Consider the following 16,990-nt stretch of genomic DNA (forward strand, 5'->3'; position numbering starts at 1 on the left):
TCCTTCAGTGAAGGTTGTTCAGAATTATATTAAAATTCAACAGTTGTCTACAGTTGTAAATAACATGCTGACAAGATATGCAGGAGCCATTATCCTTTTGGATACAGAATGGCTGCGGTAAGAGCTATGACTCTTCAGAACCGCCTTGCGTTAGACATTCTTTTAGCAAAGGAGGGCGGAGTTTGTAAATTATTAGGTCTGTGTCATTGTTGCTCCTTCATACTGGACAACAGTAAAGAGGTTAGAGACTTGATTAACAATTTAACAAAAGATGAAACTAAATTAAAAGAACTAACAGATCTCACTGTTAGGAAAAAGCTGGCAAAGGAATGACTGCTAAGAGGAACTGGATTGGCAACCTGGTAAAAGGACTTGTAATGAAAATAATACAAGGAGTTTCAATTGTTGTGAATTGTCTAATTGGAATATGGGGACTATGCAAATTGTACAAAGTAACCAAAAGAAGATGATTTGAAAAGAGAAGGGTAGAATTTCAATTGGAAAGATTATATGGGAAAAACTCAAAGAGAAAAAGATTAAATAAAATTGTGAGGGAACCAAATTTTAAAAAAATCAGTGCAATGAAATTAATCCATTTATTTGGGATGGAAGTGTGATGACAGTCATCAGAGGAAGGATTGTGAGAGCAGAGATGTAGCGTGAAATAATTATTTCTTATGTACTCATACTTATGTACTAATGTGAAATGCTTTAATAATGAAAACTAATGTTGACACAAAATGTGACGTATTAGTGGCCTCCATCAAGTGAAAGGCCTGCACATGTTTATAATAAAAAAACTAACACTGTAATGGAAAATATTCTGTCTCTTTAAGAACATATTCTCAGCAAAAATAAATGCTGAAATAATATGATTATTTATTGGGTTTCTGCTGTGCCTTTTAGCAGAGCAAGGCCAAAGCTAATACTGAATATCTGCCAAAGCACTGAAACTGTCATGTTAGTAGAATGATTTCATGTCTGCTGTATAACACATTCTTTGTTTGAATCTCAAACTTGTTTAGAACTTTTATTCATGAAAATGTATTTCTTTTGATATGAGTATTTCTTGTTCTCTGCTGTCTCTCAAGCAAGCAAGGTCACAGTGTGTAGTTATCTGTCTGCCAGGCTGAGTTAAAGTACCATCTGTATGAGATCATCTCCATAGAATTTCAAGCTTCTTTTGTTTTACTCATGTGTTTATTCTGTGTTCGAACTAACGGAATGTGTTTCTCTCGAGGGAAAGAACTGATTTGAAAATGATTCTACTTCTTTGTAACTATCGTCCTGCAGCAAGTGTATTTTGGAGTGGCTGAACAAAGGTCTCTACTGAACAGTTCGGAAGTGTGCGTCAGATCCATCAATTATTATCGTTTGGGCTTACGCAAAAGGAAGAAGCAGAAAATACAAAGCATTTAAGCTAATGTTATGATACTTTCTGAATTAATCAATCAATGCTTGTAAAGCGCAACCACTCACCTGTTAGGGTCTCAAGGTGCTGGTGGGGTGGGGGAGTGTAGCGTTCACCGGTGGTTCTTAAAAAAGCCATGTCTTCAGTTCCTTTGTGAAGCTGAGGAGGGAGGTGGTGTATCTGATGTGGAGAGGAAGGGCGTTCCAGGCGGTGGCTATGAGGTAGGAAAAGGAGCGTCCTCCTGTTCTGGTTTTCCTAATGCGGGTACTTCTGCGAGAGAGAGCTGAGCTGAGCGTAGGTCCTGTGGGGTACGTGGAGGTTGAGTCTCTGGTCCAGGTAGGCTGGTCTGGTGTTGTGGAGGGCTATGTGTGCGTGGGTGAGGATCTTGAAGGTGATTATTTTCTCTATGGGAAGCCAGTGCAGTGTACGCAGGTATTGCGAGATGTGGCAGTGTCGAGGTAGGTCGAGGACCAGTCGGGCGGCGGCATTCTGGATGTTTTGTAGTGTGCGGATGAGCTTCTTGTGGATTCCGGCTTAGAGTGCATTGCCATAGTCCAGTTTGCTGGTGATGAGGGCATGTGTGACGGTCTCTCTATGTTCAAGGGGGATCCGTTTGAAGGACTTGCGTAGGAGGCCGAGGGTGCGGAAGAAGGTGGAGGTAACTGAGTTGATTTGATGGTTCATGCTGAGATTGGAGTCCAGGATGATCCCGTGGTTGCGGGCTTGGCTGGTGGTGGTGGGTGGGTTTCCAAAGGTGGGTGGCCACCAGGAGTCGTTCCACGCCTTGGGTTGAGGGCCCATGATGAGTACTTCTCTCTTGTTTGCGTTGAGTTGAAGGCAGCTGTTTCTCATCCAGTTGGTGACTGCTTCCAAGCATTCATGGAAGTTGTGGCTAGCTGTTTTGGGTTAGTTGGAAAGGGAGAGGATGAGTTAGGTGTCGTCAGCGTAGGAGATGATGTTGATTTCATAGCTTCTGACGATGGTGGCTAGCGGGCCATGTAGACGTTAAACAGCGTGGGGCTGAGGGTAGTTTGAAGTGGAGGTGTTCCATCAGGCTTGTGGATTCTTCAGAGTCTTCGGAGCGTGTGTTCAGGCGGAGGTTGAACTGTGGACGAAGGCGATTCCCCTCCCCAGGGTGGCTGGGGTGGTCTTTCTGGATGATCTCATATCCCTGGGGGATCCCTGCCTGAGGTGGTGTTGGTCCAGGTCTCGGTGAGGAACACGAAATTCAGGGTGGTGCTGTAAAGGAGGTCCCAGATTTCGGTGACGTGTTTATGGAGGGAGCGGATGTTGAGGAGAATGCACTTCAGAGATTTTGGGGTCGTTGTGTTGTTGCGGGTGGGTTGTGCTGGGTCCGAGGTCTTGGTGGTGGTGTAGGTTTGGCGGCAGTGGAGGCAGCTGAAAGGTCCATGGGTGTTAGCTGGTGATGCTGGCTTGCAGTTGTTGTTGTGTCCTGGGTTGAGTGCGATGAGTGCTGCTGACGTGTAGAGGCCAGGAGTCCTGGCGCTGGTCGCGTCGGGTTGCGGATGGGCGCAGATGGGCTTGCCAGCGGCCACCAATAAGTAGGGAAAGGGGAGGAGAGGATAGGTGGGAGGCAGAAGCGGGAAACGATGCAAAAAAGGGGGTGGGCCGTGGGGGCAGCAGCAGTGGGGAGAATCAGAGAGGAGGGGTAGGGCCACAGGGGCAGCAGTGGCGGGGAGAGAGAGATAGAAGTGAGTGATGAGAGAAACGAGGAAAAGATAGAGGAAAGCAGAAAATGAAAAGCACAAAAACAGAAGACAAAGGAAAAATGAGGAAAAAAGAGAAAAGAGGCAGCGGGCAGCCCAGCAGCCCAGCAGAAGAGCGGAGCTAACCCACTAGACATCAGGGATGAGGCACAGGCAAAAGCCTCGGGGTGGAAAGGGCCTCGAACTTCTGACCAAGGTCAGAGTTTGAGTCAGATGGGCTTCACATACAGTTGGAGCTACGCGGTGGCAGAGCAGTTCCCTGACTAGGTCAGTGAGGTTGCTCTTCCTCCCGCACAGAGGCCGCCATTAGGTAGGGAGGGGGGAGGAGAGGACAGCTGGGAGGCGGCAGCAGGAAACGGTGCGAAAAAGGGGGGGCGGAGCAGTGGCCGGGAAAGTGAGAGGGAGGAAGGGGCGGGGCTGTGGGGGCAGCAGCGGGGGAGAATGTGAGACAGGAGAGAGAGAGAGAGAAGCGAGTGATGAGAGAAACGAGGAAAAGATAGAGGAAAGCAGAAAGCGAAAGGCACAAAAACAGCACACAAAGGAAAAACCAGGAAAAAAAAAAAAAAAGAGGCAGCGGGCAGCCCAGCAGAATTGCAGAGCTCTCCCACTAGCCACCAGGGATGAGGAACAGGCAGAATCTTGCGTGTGGAGGAGGGCATTGAAGTTCTGACATAGTTCAGAGTTCGAGTCAGATGGGCTTCACTTGCGGGTGGAGCTACGTGGTGACAGAGTAGTTCACTGACTAGATCAGTGAGGTTGCTCTTCCTCCAGTGCAGCGGCGGCCTTTAAGTAGGGAGGACAGCTGGGAGGCGGGAGCGGGAAAAGGCTCGAAAAAGGGGGACAGGGCTGCAGGGCAGCAGCAGCAGGGAGAGTGAGAAAGAGGGGGAATGGGGCTGCAGGGTCAGCAGCGGCAGGGAGAGTGTGAAAGAGGGGGGATAGGGCTGCGGGGGCAGCAGCGGCAGGGAGAGTGTGAAAGAGGGGGGATAGGGCTGCGGGGGCAGCAGCGGCAGGGAGAGTGTGAAAGAGGGGGGATGGGGCTGCGGGGGCAGCAGCGGCAGGGAGAGTGTGAAAGAGGAGAGAGAGATAAGCGAGTGACGAGAGAAACGAGGAAAAGATTGAGGAAAGCAGAAAGCGAAAAGCACAAAAACAGTACACAAAGGAAAAACTAGGAAAAAAAAAAGAAAAGAGGCAGAGGGCAGCCCAGCAGAAGAGCAGAGCGTTCCCACCACACACCAGGGATGAGGCACAGGCAGAAGTCTGCGAATGGAGGATGGCCCCGAACTTCTGACCGAGGTCAGAGTTCGAGTCAGACGGGCTTCACTTGCAGGTGGAGCTACAGGGTGGCAGAGCAGTTCACTGACTAGGTCACTGAGGTTGCTCTTCCTCCCGTGCAGCGACCACCATTAAGTGGGGGGGGAACAGCTGGGAGACGGGAGCAGGAAACGGTGCGCAAAAAAGGGGGGTGGGCCACGGGGGCAGCAGCGGCGGGGAGAGTGAGAGGGAGGAGAAGGTGGGGCCGCGGGGGCAGCAGCAGCGGGAAGAGTGTGAGAGAGGAGAGAGAGGGAAAAGCAGTACACAAAGGAAAAACTAGGAAAAAGGAGAAAAGAGGCAGAGGGCAGCCCAGCAGAAGAGCAGAGCTCTCACACTAGACACCAGGGATGAGGCGCAGGCAGAAGCCTGCGGATGGAGGAGGGCCTCAAACTTCTGGCCAAGGTCAGAGTTTGAGTCAGACAGGCTTCACTTGCAGGTAGAGCTACGCGCTGGCAGACCAGTTCACTGACTAGGTCAATCAGGTTATAACTTCCTTTCTGAAGTTGATGTTTTATGATTGGATAATCTCTGTCCATATGACGTTTTTAGCCAATCACAGGAGTTTAGCAAGTTTAATTTATTGTTTGAGAATCAGACATTGGGGGATCATTGCTTCCTGGTTTCCAGAGACTTCACTTCTCATTCTTATGATCTGTCACTTTGACATGTCATGCTTTGCCAGTCAGTCTACTGATATTTTGGATTTTCATTATTTTCAATTATTCTTTTATGTTCTATGCAAGGATGCTAGTGCTTACATTAGCTCTCAATGCTTAGAGCCTGTAGAGCTGTGCTGCCTGCTTTACTTGATGGTTCAGAGAACTATTGTCCAAATTCTGAACTGTCACCTTTTTCCCTGTCCGTATCCTGATGCTGAAGGTGCTGTCCCCCTGATGAAGTTCTAACCTCATCTGATTACGTTAAGGAGAGGTAAATGTATGAATTCTGTGCAATGTTATTTGTCTTTTATTTTCCAGGTACCAGCTGCTACTATTTTAATACTGCTGCTAATTGTTTTTGATAGCACCATAGCTAGATGTTTTCTAAATTAATGTTACTAAAACTTTTGCATGAAACCTAACATGCTGATGCTAATTTGAGGTGAGGAGTTTTTCCTCTATGCCTATGATTTGACATTGTTTTATTGCTGAATCAAATTTATTTTATCTCTCTTACACAGATATTCATGTTATTGATTTGTGTTCTAACTATTGAGTTTATTGTTTTATTTGCTCTGTTTAAACTAAGATTCTTCAGGCCCATCTGTCAACCTGTGATGCTTCTTTATTTGTACCATTTGGTGTGGAGACTAATTTTCGTGACCTTGGCATTGTTAATATAGAGAAATCAATATTTTAAATTGATACTAAAAGATGTGGTTATTCGTGGCCAAATGGGTCATGGTGTGTCATATATTGATTCTTTGGTGATTATTATCAATGTTTCATGTTGTTTTATGTGTCAATAATCAATACGTTAATCAATATAATTTAAACGAGTCAAAAGGTTCATCGACCTTAAAGCAGCGTCCAACCACTTACTATTATGAAATAGATAAGCCAAGGGCGTGCTAACACATGTCAGACTGCCCATTGCAGGAAAGCCGACCAAAGTGACATGCGCAGTTTAAACTGGAGCACCCAGCAACATTACTCCCAGTTGCCAATCAACACCTATGGCCCCGCCAAGCGCTGTCACTCAGCTCTGCTAAATTGAAAAATAAAATGGCAATGAATTCTCTTCATTACCATTTTATTATTCATGTTTGCTGCCCTGTCAGCGAGAGGCGACGCTTCTCTGCCCTAAGCGAGGAACCACCTGTGAGGGTGGGAAAGTGAAGGAAATCTGAGGAAGTGCATTCAGGAGAGAGTGAAAAGAGGATGCTGAAAGGAAAAATTATAACTGTAGGATATATAGATGGATGAGATGTGGAGAGAAAAAGGGCGTATATATCTAACATGGAGTGGACAGAACGAGAGTGATTGTGACACTCTAAAGACCCCAACTCATTCCACAGACCCCAGTAATGTTTAATTCAGTTTCACAATTTCAGAACTTAAATATTTATCATATTATTTACAAGATAATTGTTGTTACTCATGTATCTTAAACATCTAACAACAATTGATAAAGCCAATAGTTCTGGTTGGTTGTAGGTGTGTGTCAGTTGTGTTATATAGCTGGGTGTCATAACAGACATCTCAGAGTGGAACCAAAATACCAGTAGGGTGGCACAGTGTGGGAATAAGAGAAATGTACTTTATGTAGACCACGCCTTGTTGACACCCCCTCCACTTTTTTCATCCCACTTGCAGCTCTGCTTACAATGGTAAAATTAAATCTGCTACTCCTATAAAAACAGAATTAGATCAAATGTTCTGGGGGCAAGCTGGACAGGGTACCTCTTAGCATCTATGGCCACATGTTTCTACTTCTCTTTTACCAAAGACCTTTTGCTGGGGTAATCCATGGTATAAGTAGTACAGATCTGATTTCGTCACACCTGATAAGAGTAAAAATCCGCAATATCCAGATTACAGCAATTCCTAGCACTTTATGGCATTGTGCAGTCCTCTAAATAAGGAGATTAAATTGAGAGGTAAAGCCCAGAAACCTGTAGTCCCTCAACCGGCTGAACTAACCTTGTTACTTTATTTATAATGTTGGAGCCTGCCTCCTTACAGAGAGTATGTCGCAAGGCATCGCACTGCACAGGTGTTTAGAAAATCCCCCCAAAAAAACAACATGCCCCTCTTCCTAAGGGCACCAGAGATACCCGTCAAAACCCCCCCTCCCCCGGCTGTGTGGTGTTCAGCAAGAGCAGCAGGAAGCGGCGGCGGGGCACACCACACATTGAGCTTGGGTCTCCCCGCATGGGGGGTGAGTGATTGGAGCCTGGATGCCCAGCGCTCCTCCCGTGCATTGTCCGCGAGGCTATGTGGGCTCCTGTCCCTTTAAGAATGCGCTGCTCCCCGCGGCGGCCCTTGTCAATCAGCGGCGGCGTGCTTTGAAGTCTGAAGCCCCTCCCCGTCCTCCCCGAGTCTCGCACGCTCCGGCGCCCAGAGGCTCCCGCAGCTGCAGAGCCGGAGCAGGGAAACTTTGGAGCCAGCATAGAGACCGGCTCCAGGGACACTGGAGGAGCCCCCCAACTGCAAACCACCGCGAAAAGGGTGCCCCCACTAAAGAGAAGCAGAGCCCTGGGCCCCCACTTGTAAACGGTAGAGGAGAGCTATCACCCAGCCCACCAAGAACAAGGAAAGAGCAACACTTTCCGTGAGCTCCCCCCAACCCCCTACAACGAAAAAAAACAGAAACTGAAAAGCAGGCAAACAAGCTACACACCCACAGGACAGAGCAGACAACGACCCCTACCCATCAGCACATGGAGGGCCCCCTCTCGCTAGGCATATACAGCGCCCACCCCTGAAGTAGCTATATTTGGGCGCCCTCTCAGAGGTCACAGGGCACTCCCTTCGTGCTCCGGTCAGTGTTTAATGCTGGGCGAGCCCTCGAGAGCAGCCTCGACGCTCGCAGCCCAGCCTCCGAGGGGCCCCTTCCGCACCGGAGCCGCCGGCCCTCACCCGGTCACCATGCCCCAGCTCAGCAGCGGAGGGGGCGACGACCTGGGGGCCAACGACGAGATGATCTCTTTCAAGGAGGAGGGCGAACAGGAGGAGAAGAGCCGGGAGAGCCGCGGGCTGACCGAGCGGGATCTGGCCGAGCTCAAGACCTCCCTGGTCAGCGAGTCCGAGGGCGGTCAGCAGCAGCCCCGGCCGGGCCCCCAGCAGGAGGTGAGCATTGTGGGGCGGGGGCGGCTGTGTGGCCCAGCAACAGGTGAGGGGTGGGGGCCCTGCTCTCACGCGCCCAGTGAGGTGAGGGGACACTGTAAAACGAGCGACAGGTGTGGGAGACCATGAACTGACCCCCTCACCCGGAAGTAATGGGGGGAAAGGAGCATTGCTGATGCCGTAACATAATGGGTGGGAGACCATTCACCGGCTCCTCTGGTACCTGAGAGGTGACGAGAGAAGGTAACACCGCTGACTGTGTAAAAAGCAACAGGTGAAGTGTATCCCCTAATGGCCCTGCACTGACTTCTACCTCACAACAAGTCATCACAAGATGAGAATGGAGCCAGGCTGATGCCTTCCCCTACCTAGCAAAAGGTTCCTCGGCCACAGATGTGATACTAGGGGAAGGGGCGAGGACACCTAACTAGAGTCAAGATATGGGCCGGAGCTGCGTCTCAGCACTACATTGAGAGAGAAAGTATAGGAAAACTCAGCAGCAAACTGGGTATCCGGAGTAGTGATTACCAGCATCTGCGTTTCAAGTGTTGGTTACAGGGAAAGCGAACTCACTGCAAACCCGGTGATGGACTGTGACCCCCACGAGTGTTACATAGGAGGAACAGTAGTGTAATCCCAGGCAGTGAGGTACTCAGGGATGTGGGTACTGCTTCTCTTATAACAATACCTGGGATTCCAGGTGACTGAGGGGGTGTGGCACCTCTATCCTTACTTCAGAAGTGAAGTGCAGGGCTGCACTAACAAAAGTTGACGGGGCGCAGTGGTACTGTCTAACCAGACTTCAAGTGCGATGACAAAGTTGAGGTGTCTCTAAAAGAGGCGTGGCCTTCGTAAATTAAGTCCTTGGTTTAAACACCACACTACATTTCTGTAATGGCCATAGTGTGCAATCCACCCGCATTTTGTTTCTTTTCTGAGCTTTCTGTTACTGCATCCATATGTATAACATAACGACTGACACACATTAACCCAGTCAGAACTATGGGTTTTATCATGATTGATGTTTAAGATCGACATTACTGAGGTCTATGAAAGGGGTAACGGTCTTTAGAGGGTATCGGTCACACACCCCTTTTCGCTCCACACCTGCTGCATCAGTATATTTCACACACACCTTTTCGCTCCACACCTGCTGCATCAGTATATTTCACACACCATCTCTTTCCTTTTAAGACCCCCCCCCACTCCACTCTCCTGAATGCACTTACTCAGTACTCCTTTACTCCACCGCCCACAAACACACAACACTCCCATTCAGCTGTAGCTGTTCATTGCAGTGGTTTAACGAGACTTGGGGGAGCCCCCTGGAATGTACATGGAGGGCCCCCTCCTGAACCGCGGGGGCTGAGGAAAATATTGTTAAACCGCTGTTTCGTTGCCTTTTACTTTCACATTGTCAATATTTTGACAACTGTATACCTCCTTTACCCTCATTTGCACATAATCACAATTGCAACTGGAATACATGACCACTGCTCAGTGCCTCTGCTGAGAGGCCATGGATTGGATGAGCACATATTCTGAACAACTTGACCAAGTATCCGGCACTGTGAAAAAACTAGCACTGCCTTAAGCCTCAACTCCAGACCTGTCAATCGGGGACACCTCCCAGCCAATCGGTCCAAAGTGTGTGCTGTACAAGGGTAATATGCTGCCTGAAAGAAAAATACAGAACCATAACATCCTGGATATAGCTAACACGTGGGAAGCAAGGTTAAGCAACACACGTGAAACCAAACCAGAACGAAATCGCTGCCATGGATTACCTTAACTTTTTTTACGTTAATTGTTCGGAAATCAATCGCCGCTTTAGCCAGGAAATTAAAGAACATGAATATAGGGACCCGTTTCAATGTCCGTTGTAGGTATTAATGGGTCAGAGACCCGACCCCCTTTTAAAGCCCGTACGTAACTATTGCAAGATGTTGGCACTCCCCACCATGTCAGCTGGGGTGTGGGCGGGGACGCCTTTGGGGGTGGGGCCGGGTTCTTTCTACAGCTCTAGTTCCCAGCAAGAAGCGAGGTAGGAGGCACTAAACTCAGGCACCACAAATGGTCCGCTTCGCAAACGTTTTCGCGCACCTGAATTTCACTAAGGTGTGAAAAAGCAACGTGTCAAATTAAGTTTCGCGTGCTGTTTATTAGACGGGTTTGTTGTCATCTTTGTTTTGTACAATGCAGTTGAGAGTCTTCCACGTTCGTAAATGGAGGAGGCGAAGAAATGTGGACTTTCGGTTGGGGGTGGTGGGGCTGCGGGTAATTCAGCTTGCTGCTTTCAGTAAGTTTATGGCTAGCAACGAACACTTTGCAGGTGGATTTTTCTCTCGGTGGAAACTCAAACAAAGCAACTGGGAATAGAAGATGTACCTGCCTTTGCAGGTTGTGAAAGTGACGTGACACATTTGTGTATCACATGGGAGGGGGGTTGTGTGCTTTAAGAATAAGATCCCTGCAGGGGTGTGGCTTCATCAGTACCATTTGGTGGTGGGGGTGTTGAACCTCAGCTTTTCCAACAGTCACGTTGGCATATCATGTATGAATACAGTAGGGCCAGGGCGCGTGAGAGGGGCTTAAGCGGGAGCTGAAAGGGAGAGGAATGCTGCTTGGTAGGGTGCCAAATCAGAGAAAACACACTATTTTCTATACTTGACGTGTTTGAAGACATTCAAACCAGAGAATGGAGAAAGTGTCTGTGCGTTTTTGTCTCAGTACGTAAACATTCTTTGGAAAATCGGACACCACACCATAACCCTCTGAAAACCCTTGTACCCAACTATGAAATACAAAATACGTTTATTAGGGGCTGTAGCACCCTAAGCACCCCTCCTGAAGCTACGCCCCTGTTTAGTGCGTCATTTACTGAATTTTGCACTGTGTGCAGCCGCCACAGGAGTAAGCAGCCTGCGAGTTGGCGCACTCCTGGAAATGTGAGTGTGTAGTTCCCTTGGGATATCGTGGGAATCTGTGTTCAGCCAATAAACGTTGGCAGTCTCCACCAGTCATGGAGTGGCCGTGTGCGGGGAGATTTCCGGCTTTGGAACCCTGGACTCTAGTGACCAGGCCCGAGGCTTTCTTGGGTCGCGGGTGAGGCTGTAGCCATTCGGCCCTCGCGGGCGGGGCAGGGCTGTCGGTATTTGAGCCATCACCCTGCGCGCATCACAAAATGTTCCCGTATTCTCCGTAAGAGAACCTCAAGCGCGACAGTGGCGCTGGTCCACGCAGAAGAGATGCATAAGTGGCAAGTGAAGCTGGGCCCGTGGCTGCTCGGTGAGACAGAGTTATGTCTCCCTTAGTGCGTCAGCTCTGTGTACAGTGCATATATAAAACAGGAGGCGGAAAGTCAACCATGAGCTGATTGTTGCAACATAACACTTTTCTTTCTAAAAGCATGAGTCGTGATGTTTACAGAGGTAAGGACGATTACATTAGTTACAGGTTGTGTATACAAAGTGAAGATAAATGTCACCACCATTATTGTTGGTGTTCGGCATCGACACATATATTTCATTTACGAGTTGGGGTGTCAAAGACTCCATCTTAGCGAACATGTCAGTTACATGTTGCACATATTCGTCACAATTATTCGCGCACGCCAGGGCCTTCCCCCAAGCACTCTGGCGCCGGTATGTTGTATTGTGATTGGTAATAGCCACACAGTGAGCTTCAAACTAAGTTCACATGCGACTCACCTGCTCCAGTTACGAGTCACCAACGGTCGCACTGTGACCTCGCACGACAAGGGCCTCGTACTGAGCAGCCCCACTTTCACGTAGTGGCAAAGCGCCAGGAAGCTAGGATGGCGCATCCACCCGACGTGACGCTAGCTTGTTGCAGCTTCTGAGAGTTTGGGGGAGAGGGCTGTTTGGGGTGTTGTGCCCCCCCAATGAAAATATTTTCCGGTAAATAGTTGGGTACATGTGAATTCAGTCGGGTTTGATAAAGTTTCTGTCGGAGTATTACATAGACAAACACACGAATCTTTTTTGAAAGTCTTCAAAAATGTTTATTTTAGAAAATATTTAGTTTTCTTCCACTTACTACCCCCAACAACCCGCATTCTTTTCCTTTTCCACTGCCCTTAAAGCCCCTTTCGAGCGCTCTGTCCTCCTTGTCGTATGCATTTTATTGATTGATGGAACATCTGAATCTTAAACTCCCCTTACTCTTCACTCCCCCCCCCCCCCCCTCCCTTATCCCATATTACTGACCATACTACGTCCCTGGAGAGGTTGGGTTTCTGCTGGTTGTCGTTTAGTTGGACTTGGTGAATAGAATTATTGGCCTAGAGCCACCGAATAGCATGGGGGTGCTCAGTGTTTTTTCACACAGCCAGTGCTTGTGTTTGCCTTGTTTTAAGCACTGGCAGAAAAGGAGCCGAGCCTCAGAGAGGAAGTCCTTTCTAGCATCACGGAAGTTGGGAGGGGAGTAGGGATCTTACGTTTCCTGCTTCCACATATTCTGTTTTCCAATACATGCATGGAAGTGTGTGGTGCATCATTCTACCTGCAGCCATAGAATGCATCTCCTCCCAGGTTCCATGGAGTGTTCGTATTCATGGACCTTTGAGAGAGCTTTGAGGTGGGAGCGAGTTATGATTCACAGAGAGGAGAGGGTGGTGCTTGCTGGTGTGGTGCCAGAGGTGAATCAACCGAACTTACATAAAGAACCAGCTTCCGCGTCACTGGTCTGGACGACTCTATTTCAAATCTCTGTGCAGCAGACACTTTAAACCATGTCTTCTAAATATAGCAAATCTTGAAGAGGAGTGTTTGAGACCAATTTTCATGAATTAAAAAAAAAACAGGATGTTTTCAAAACTGTCTTTATGCTTATTAACGGTTTTTGAAATGTCAGTTTGCTTTAAAACTTTTTTAAATTGATTACTACGTTTGTTTTAAGCTAAAGTAAGTATATTACAAAACTAAGACTGCTCCACAGTGAACCCGCTACCCCAGGTGTGTTCACCATAGGTCCGTGAGGGGACGATCTCTGTCAGATTTTCAGGTTAAGCATTGACTAAATAAATATGTTCAATTACTCCTCATTGTGTGTAAATGCCAATTATTTGGTTAACTGAAAAATTTGGCATGGATCCCGCTCTCCTGAGCTAAAGCCAGATCCATTCTTGGTAAGTTGGTTCAGTTTCTAAATTTTACACCTGTCCACTATTCTTTACTGGCCAGTCAGCTGGTGCTGTGGCACGTGGTGCAGAGCTGTCTGGGCCACAGGCACAAAAGGTGTATAGTTCACAAAATATTACTGGTTTTGAAGGAGGGGGGGTTGCTGCGAAAGTACAAACGAGCCTCAGTCCTCTCGCTGGTTGTCACTGAGGGCACTGTTTGTGTAGCAATTTTTCGAATTAAAAAAAAAAAATTTGAAGAAAACATGAAAAGGGCCCATGAGACTGTGACGTTTGTTTCCGGCCCTACCCTTCTTCAGGTCCTCTTGTCTCACCCTCTCTCCATTGCTTCACAGGCTGCCAGGCGGGCACAGGATGCGCAGCGGGCCTACCAGGAGAAGCTGGCAGACCTTATGGAGGATGGTGAGTGGTCAGGGCCTGCTTACAGCTCCTCTGATGTGAGTGTCTGTGCCATCGCCGCCGCGTCCTGTAGGTCTCCACGTGTGGCATTATACCGTAGAATAGCGCTTGCTGTCCTCGCCTAGGAAGAGAGCGCTAGTGTTATTGTGGACGGGTCTGTAATGAAAGCACTCCCCCAGAGACGAGAGGCCACTAATGCATGTCACAGAACGACTCGGCCGGCAGGATGCCCCAGTGAGTTCACTCTCGCCCTAGACATCTGCAGTGATCGGGCTGCCAGGAATTTGAAACGGGCTAAGCAGATTCAGGCTTCCGAGTTGGTAAATTGAGTACCATTAAATTCAGTACTAACACCCTCTCGTTAAAGCGCGTAGAAGTGTCATAAGCCTATATAATGACATTAATATTAAAATGCCTCTAGACTCGCAGCGCTGTCCCTAAAGCCCGCAGAAGGCACCTGAAGCAAAACTTATCTCCCAGTTCTCATTATCTAGGCATGTTCTGCCTGGCGTAGGGTATTTCTCGCTACTCTTGTTTACTTCATTGTTTGCTGTGCACTAAAGCGCATTGAAGATGCCAAAAGACCACAACGGTTTACTGTTCAAAACAAGAACAGTAACATTTCTGACGTATAACAAATTTGCCACGGATATCCCCTACCTTCGTGAAAGAAGCATTTCAATAATACATCACACGCAGTTTTATTTTCAATTGCATGCGTCACTTTTTTCAAAACCTGCTGCTGAATGACCCCTCCCATCCCTGTATGAAGCGCTTAATTTTTGGTAAATGCGGTGAATGCAGGGACCCACCGTGATTGCCGAATACAGTGTGACATAAGTGGCTCTCGGTCACTGAATGCTGGTCCACACTGAACTCTTCGAAGCACTAGAGATTTCTTTCTAGAATACAGAAACGCAAAAGCAGAGGATGATGTGTGTTTTGATGGCACATTGATAACTCAATTCTAGATTAGGTTTTACAAAGATCCAATGTAAACAACGTTTCAAAATGTCGGCAATCGGTTTGTCTAATTTATTTTTCATGTTGCATCCGGTACACACTATTGTTTTTACAGTAGTGTCAATAATAAGTGTTATGATTTTTAGATTAAGATGGGATGATTGTTCTGTTCCAGTATGTGCGAGTGTATAAATCATTGTGTTTAGGGTGTATTATCGTGTGTGTAAGCGATGTGGTCATTAGTGAAAGCCCCTTTGTTCGACAGGTCTGAAGCACCAAGACGGAGGCATGTATAAGGCGTCGGCGTACCCCAGTTACCCCTTCCTCATGCTGTCGGACCCCTACGTCTCCAACGGGCCTATGTCTCACCTGGTGAGCAAATTCCTCTTATTTTTGACAAATTGAAATCTCCCTTCTCCCTCCTCCCTCCTCTCCCTTTTTGTGACTGATGCTTTGTGGTAAATAAATTCCTTACAAACAGCAGTTCCCGAGCACGGTGAGGCGCACGCAGGGGTTGTTACTTCCATGACGTTTGCCTTGGACAGCAGTGCCGGGTGTGTTTGCACCCGGTCCCAGTTGGTAATGCCCAGGCCCCCCCTCTTCTGAGTGAAGTGACAACGGCCACGTGGACCCTTTGGCTCTTTCCCAGGAGGTGAATGGCCGGGCGAGGAGGCTCACATGCCACGTTTTGCCTCACACTTGGCTGGCCCGGCTTGTTGAAAGTTTCTATACTTCTTCTGTAGGCCACATCACAGGTGCTCAACCACGAGTAAGGTTATACCGTAGACACAACGGTGCTTGGTACACGTGACATGAGTACAATAACGCAGTTGCATTCAGTACATTGTAGTACCTATCGTGTGTTTACTTCCATGAGAGGTAGTGCTGACTGACTTCTTCCTTACTGTGCCGCGCTCTTGTAGAACAGTCTTACTGCTTTGGCGGCAGGGATCTCCTCAAGTTGTAGCGCCCCACTTTCACTTTAGTTGCTCACTGTTGTAAACAGATTTGGGATTATTTTTGAGTGCGTCATAGTACGCCGCTGTCACCCAGTTGTTGTTCCCTTCCTCCGTGGGCCAATCTGTCCCTGGTGCCTTGTTTGTGTGGCCGGGCACGCCGTGTGCCAGCTGTTGGGCTTTCATGAAGCGGGCGGCATGACACACGGTGATGTTTGCCTCAGACGCGGTCAGTGTTTGACACCTGAGCGCAGGACGCATTCCCCTGCAGTCCCTCTGCTGCGGTGTGTGCACAGTGGACGGAGGGCAAACAACGAGCAACATATGGACTCCTGGACACGGGCACCTTCTTGCCGCAGCACAGGGCTGCCATTTTCATTATAATCATTTAGACGTCGTGATAAGTTAATAACAAACACATTAAAATGGATAAGCAGTGAATGGGTGCATTGTGAATTGAAAATAGTCCCCCCCCCCCCCCCCATTTACGAGGCCCACCACCCAACCTCCATCTGCCTCGTCATTGAGGGCTCCCTTAAGTATGCTGGTACACCCCAGATTTATTTGTTTTCGGGGGGGGGGGGGGGCAGCAGCTATCAAACATCATCTTGCTGACAGGAACCGGAAGTAATACATTGGTTGCGCTGTTCTCCTGTTTATTTGTTGCCCCGTGTGGGGCCAGGGAAGCCCTAAGCCGGCCTTCTGCGCCACACTAGCAGCTCCAAGGGCCTGGTACAGGGGTCACCGCGACCTCCTTGCACCACCCACGATGGCTAGTCAGTCATATAGCTCAAAAAGCGATCGCTGTGGACACTGACAAAGGACCAATGAGCTGTGCAATTGTAACACTTGTGTTTAAACAGCCATAAAATGGCAGACGTGCGATATCACTCACTATAAAACACCCACCTGTTGCTTTTGTTTCCTCTAAAGGTAAAGGGATTCGTGTCTACGTAGGAACCGGGGGTATACACCTGAGAAGAAAAGAGTGTCCTTCGGGTCTATTTAGTATTGCATTTTTTTATGGTTATAATGGTTCCCTTGTACATGTCCATCTATACTGTGAGGCACCTATAATATCAATCCATGATACATTCAATAACGCACACGTGTGCAAAGCTTAGTTGAAGATAGAGGAGAAACAAAATGTTAATTATTTGTTCATCTACAATGAATTAACCAGTTAAGCAAGTAAACAGCGAATGCATCAGGCAAATGTTTCCTGTAAATTATAACGCACGTGGCAGCAAAGTGATCATGTTAAAAACGCACAG

The 16,990-nt window shown here is 48.1% G+C and overlaps 1 protein-coding gene across 8 annotated transcripts in view; it reads left to right on the top strand.

Moving 5' to 3' along the window:
- Positions 1-7,471: 7,471 nt before the first annotated feature.
- The window catches only part of TCF7 (transcription factor 7), a 306,615-nt gene continuing 297,096 nt past the window's right edge, over positions 7,472-16,990 (top strand). For 3 of the 8 annotated variants that reach the window (XM_069199206.1, XM_069199205.1, XM_069199203.1), the window contains exons 1-3: positions 7,473-8,240; positions 13,734-13,800; positions 15,026-15,132. In XM_069199206.1, the coding sequence (XP_069055307.1) occupies positions 7,944-8,240; positions 13,734-13,800; positions 15,026-15,132 (471 nt within the window). In that variant the 5' untranslated portion in view covers positions 7,473-7,943. Of the gene's footprint in view, positions 8,241-13,733; positions 13,801-15,025; positions 15,133-16,990 lie in introns of all 8 variants that reach the window. The other 5 variants (XM_069199209.1, XM_069199210.1, XM_069199208.1 and 2 more) reach the window with 2 other exon arrangements.

This window comes from Pleurodeles waltl, chromosome 7, assembly GCF_031143425.1.
Source record: "Pleurodeles waltl isolate 20211129_DDA chromosome 7, aPleWal1.hap1.20221129, whole genome shotgun sequence".
In the NCBI taxonomy this organism is placed as follows: Eukaryota; Metazoa; Chordata; class Amphibia; order Caudata; family Salamandridae; genus Pleurodeles; species Pleurodeles waltl.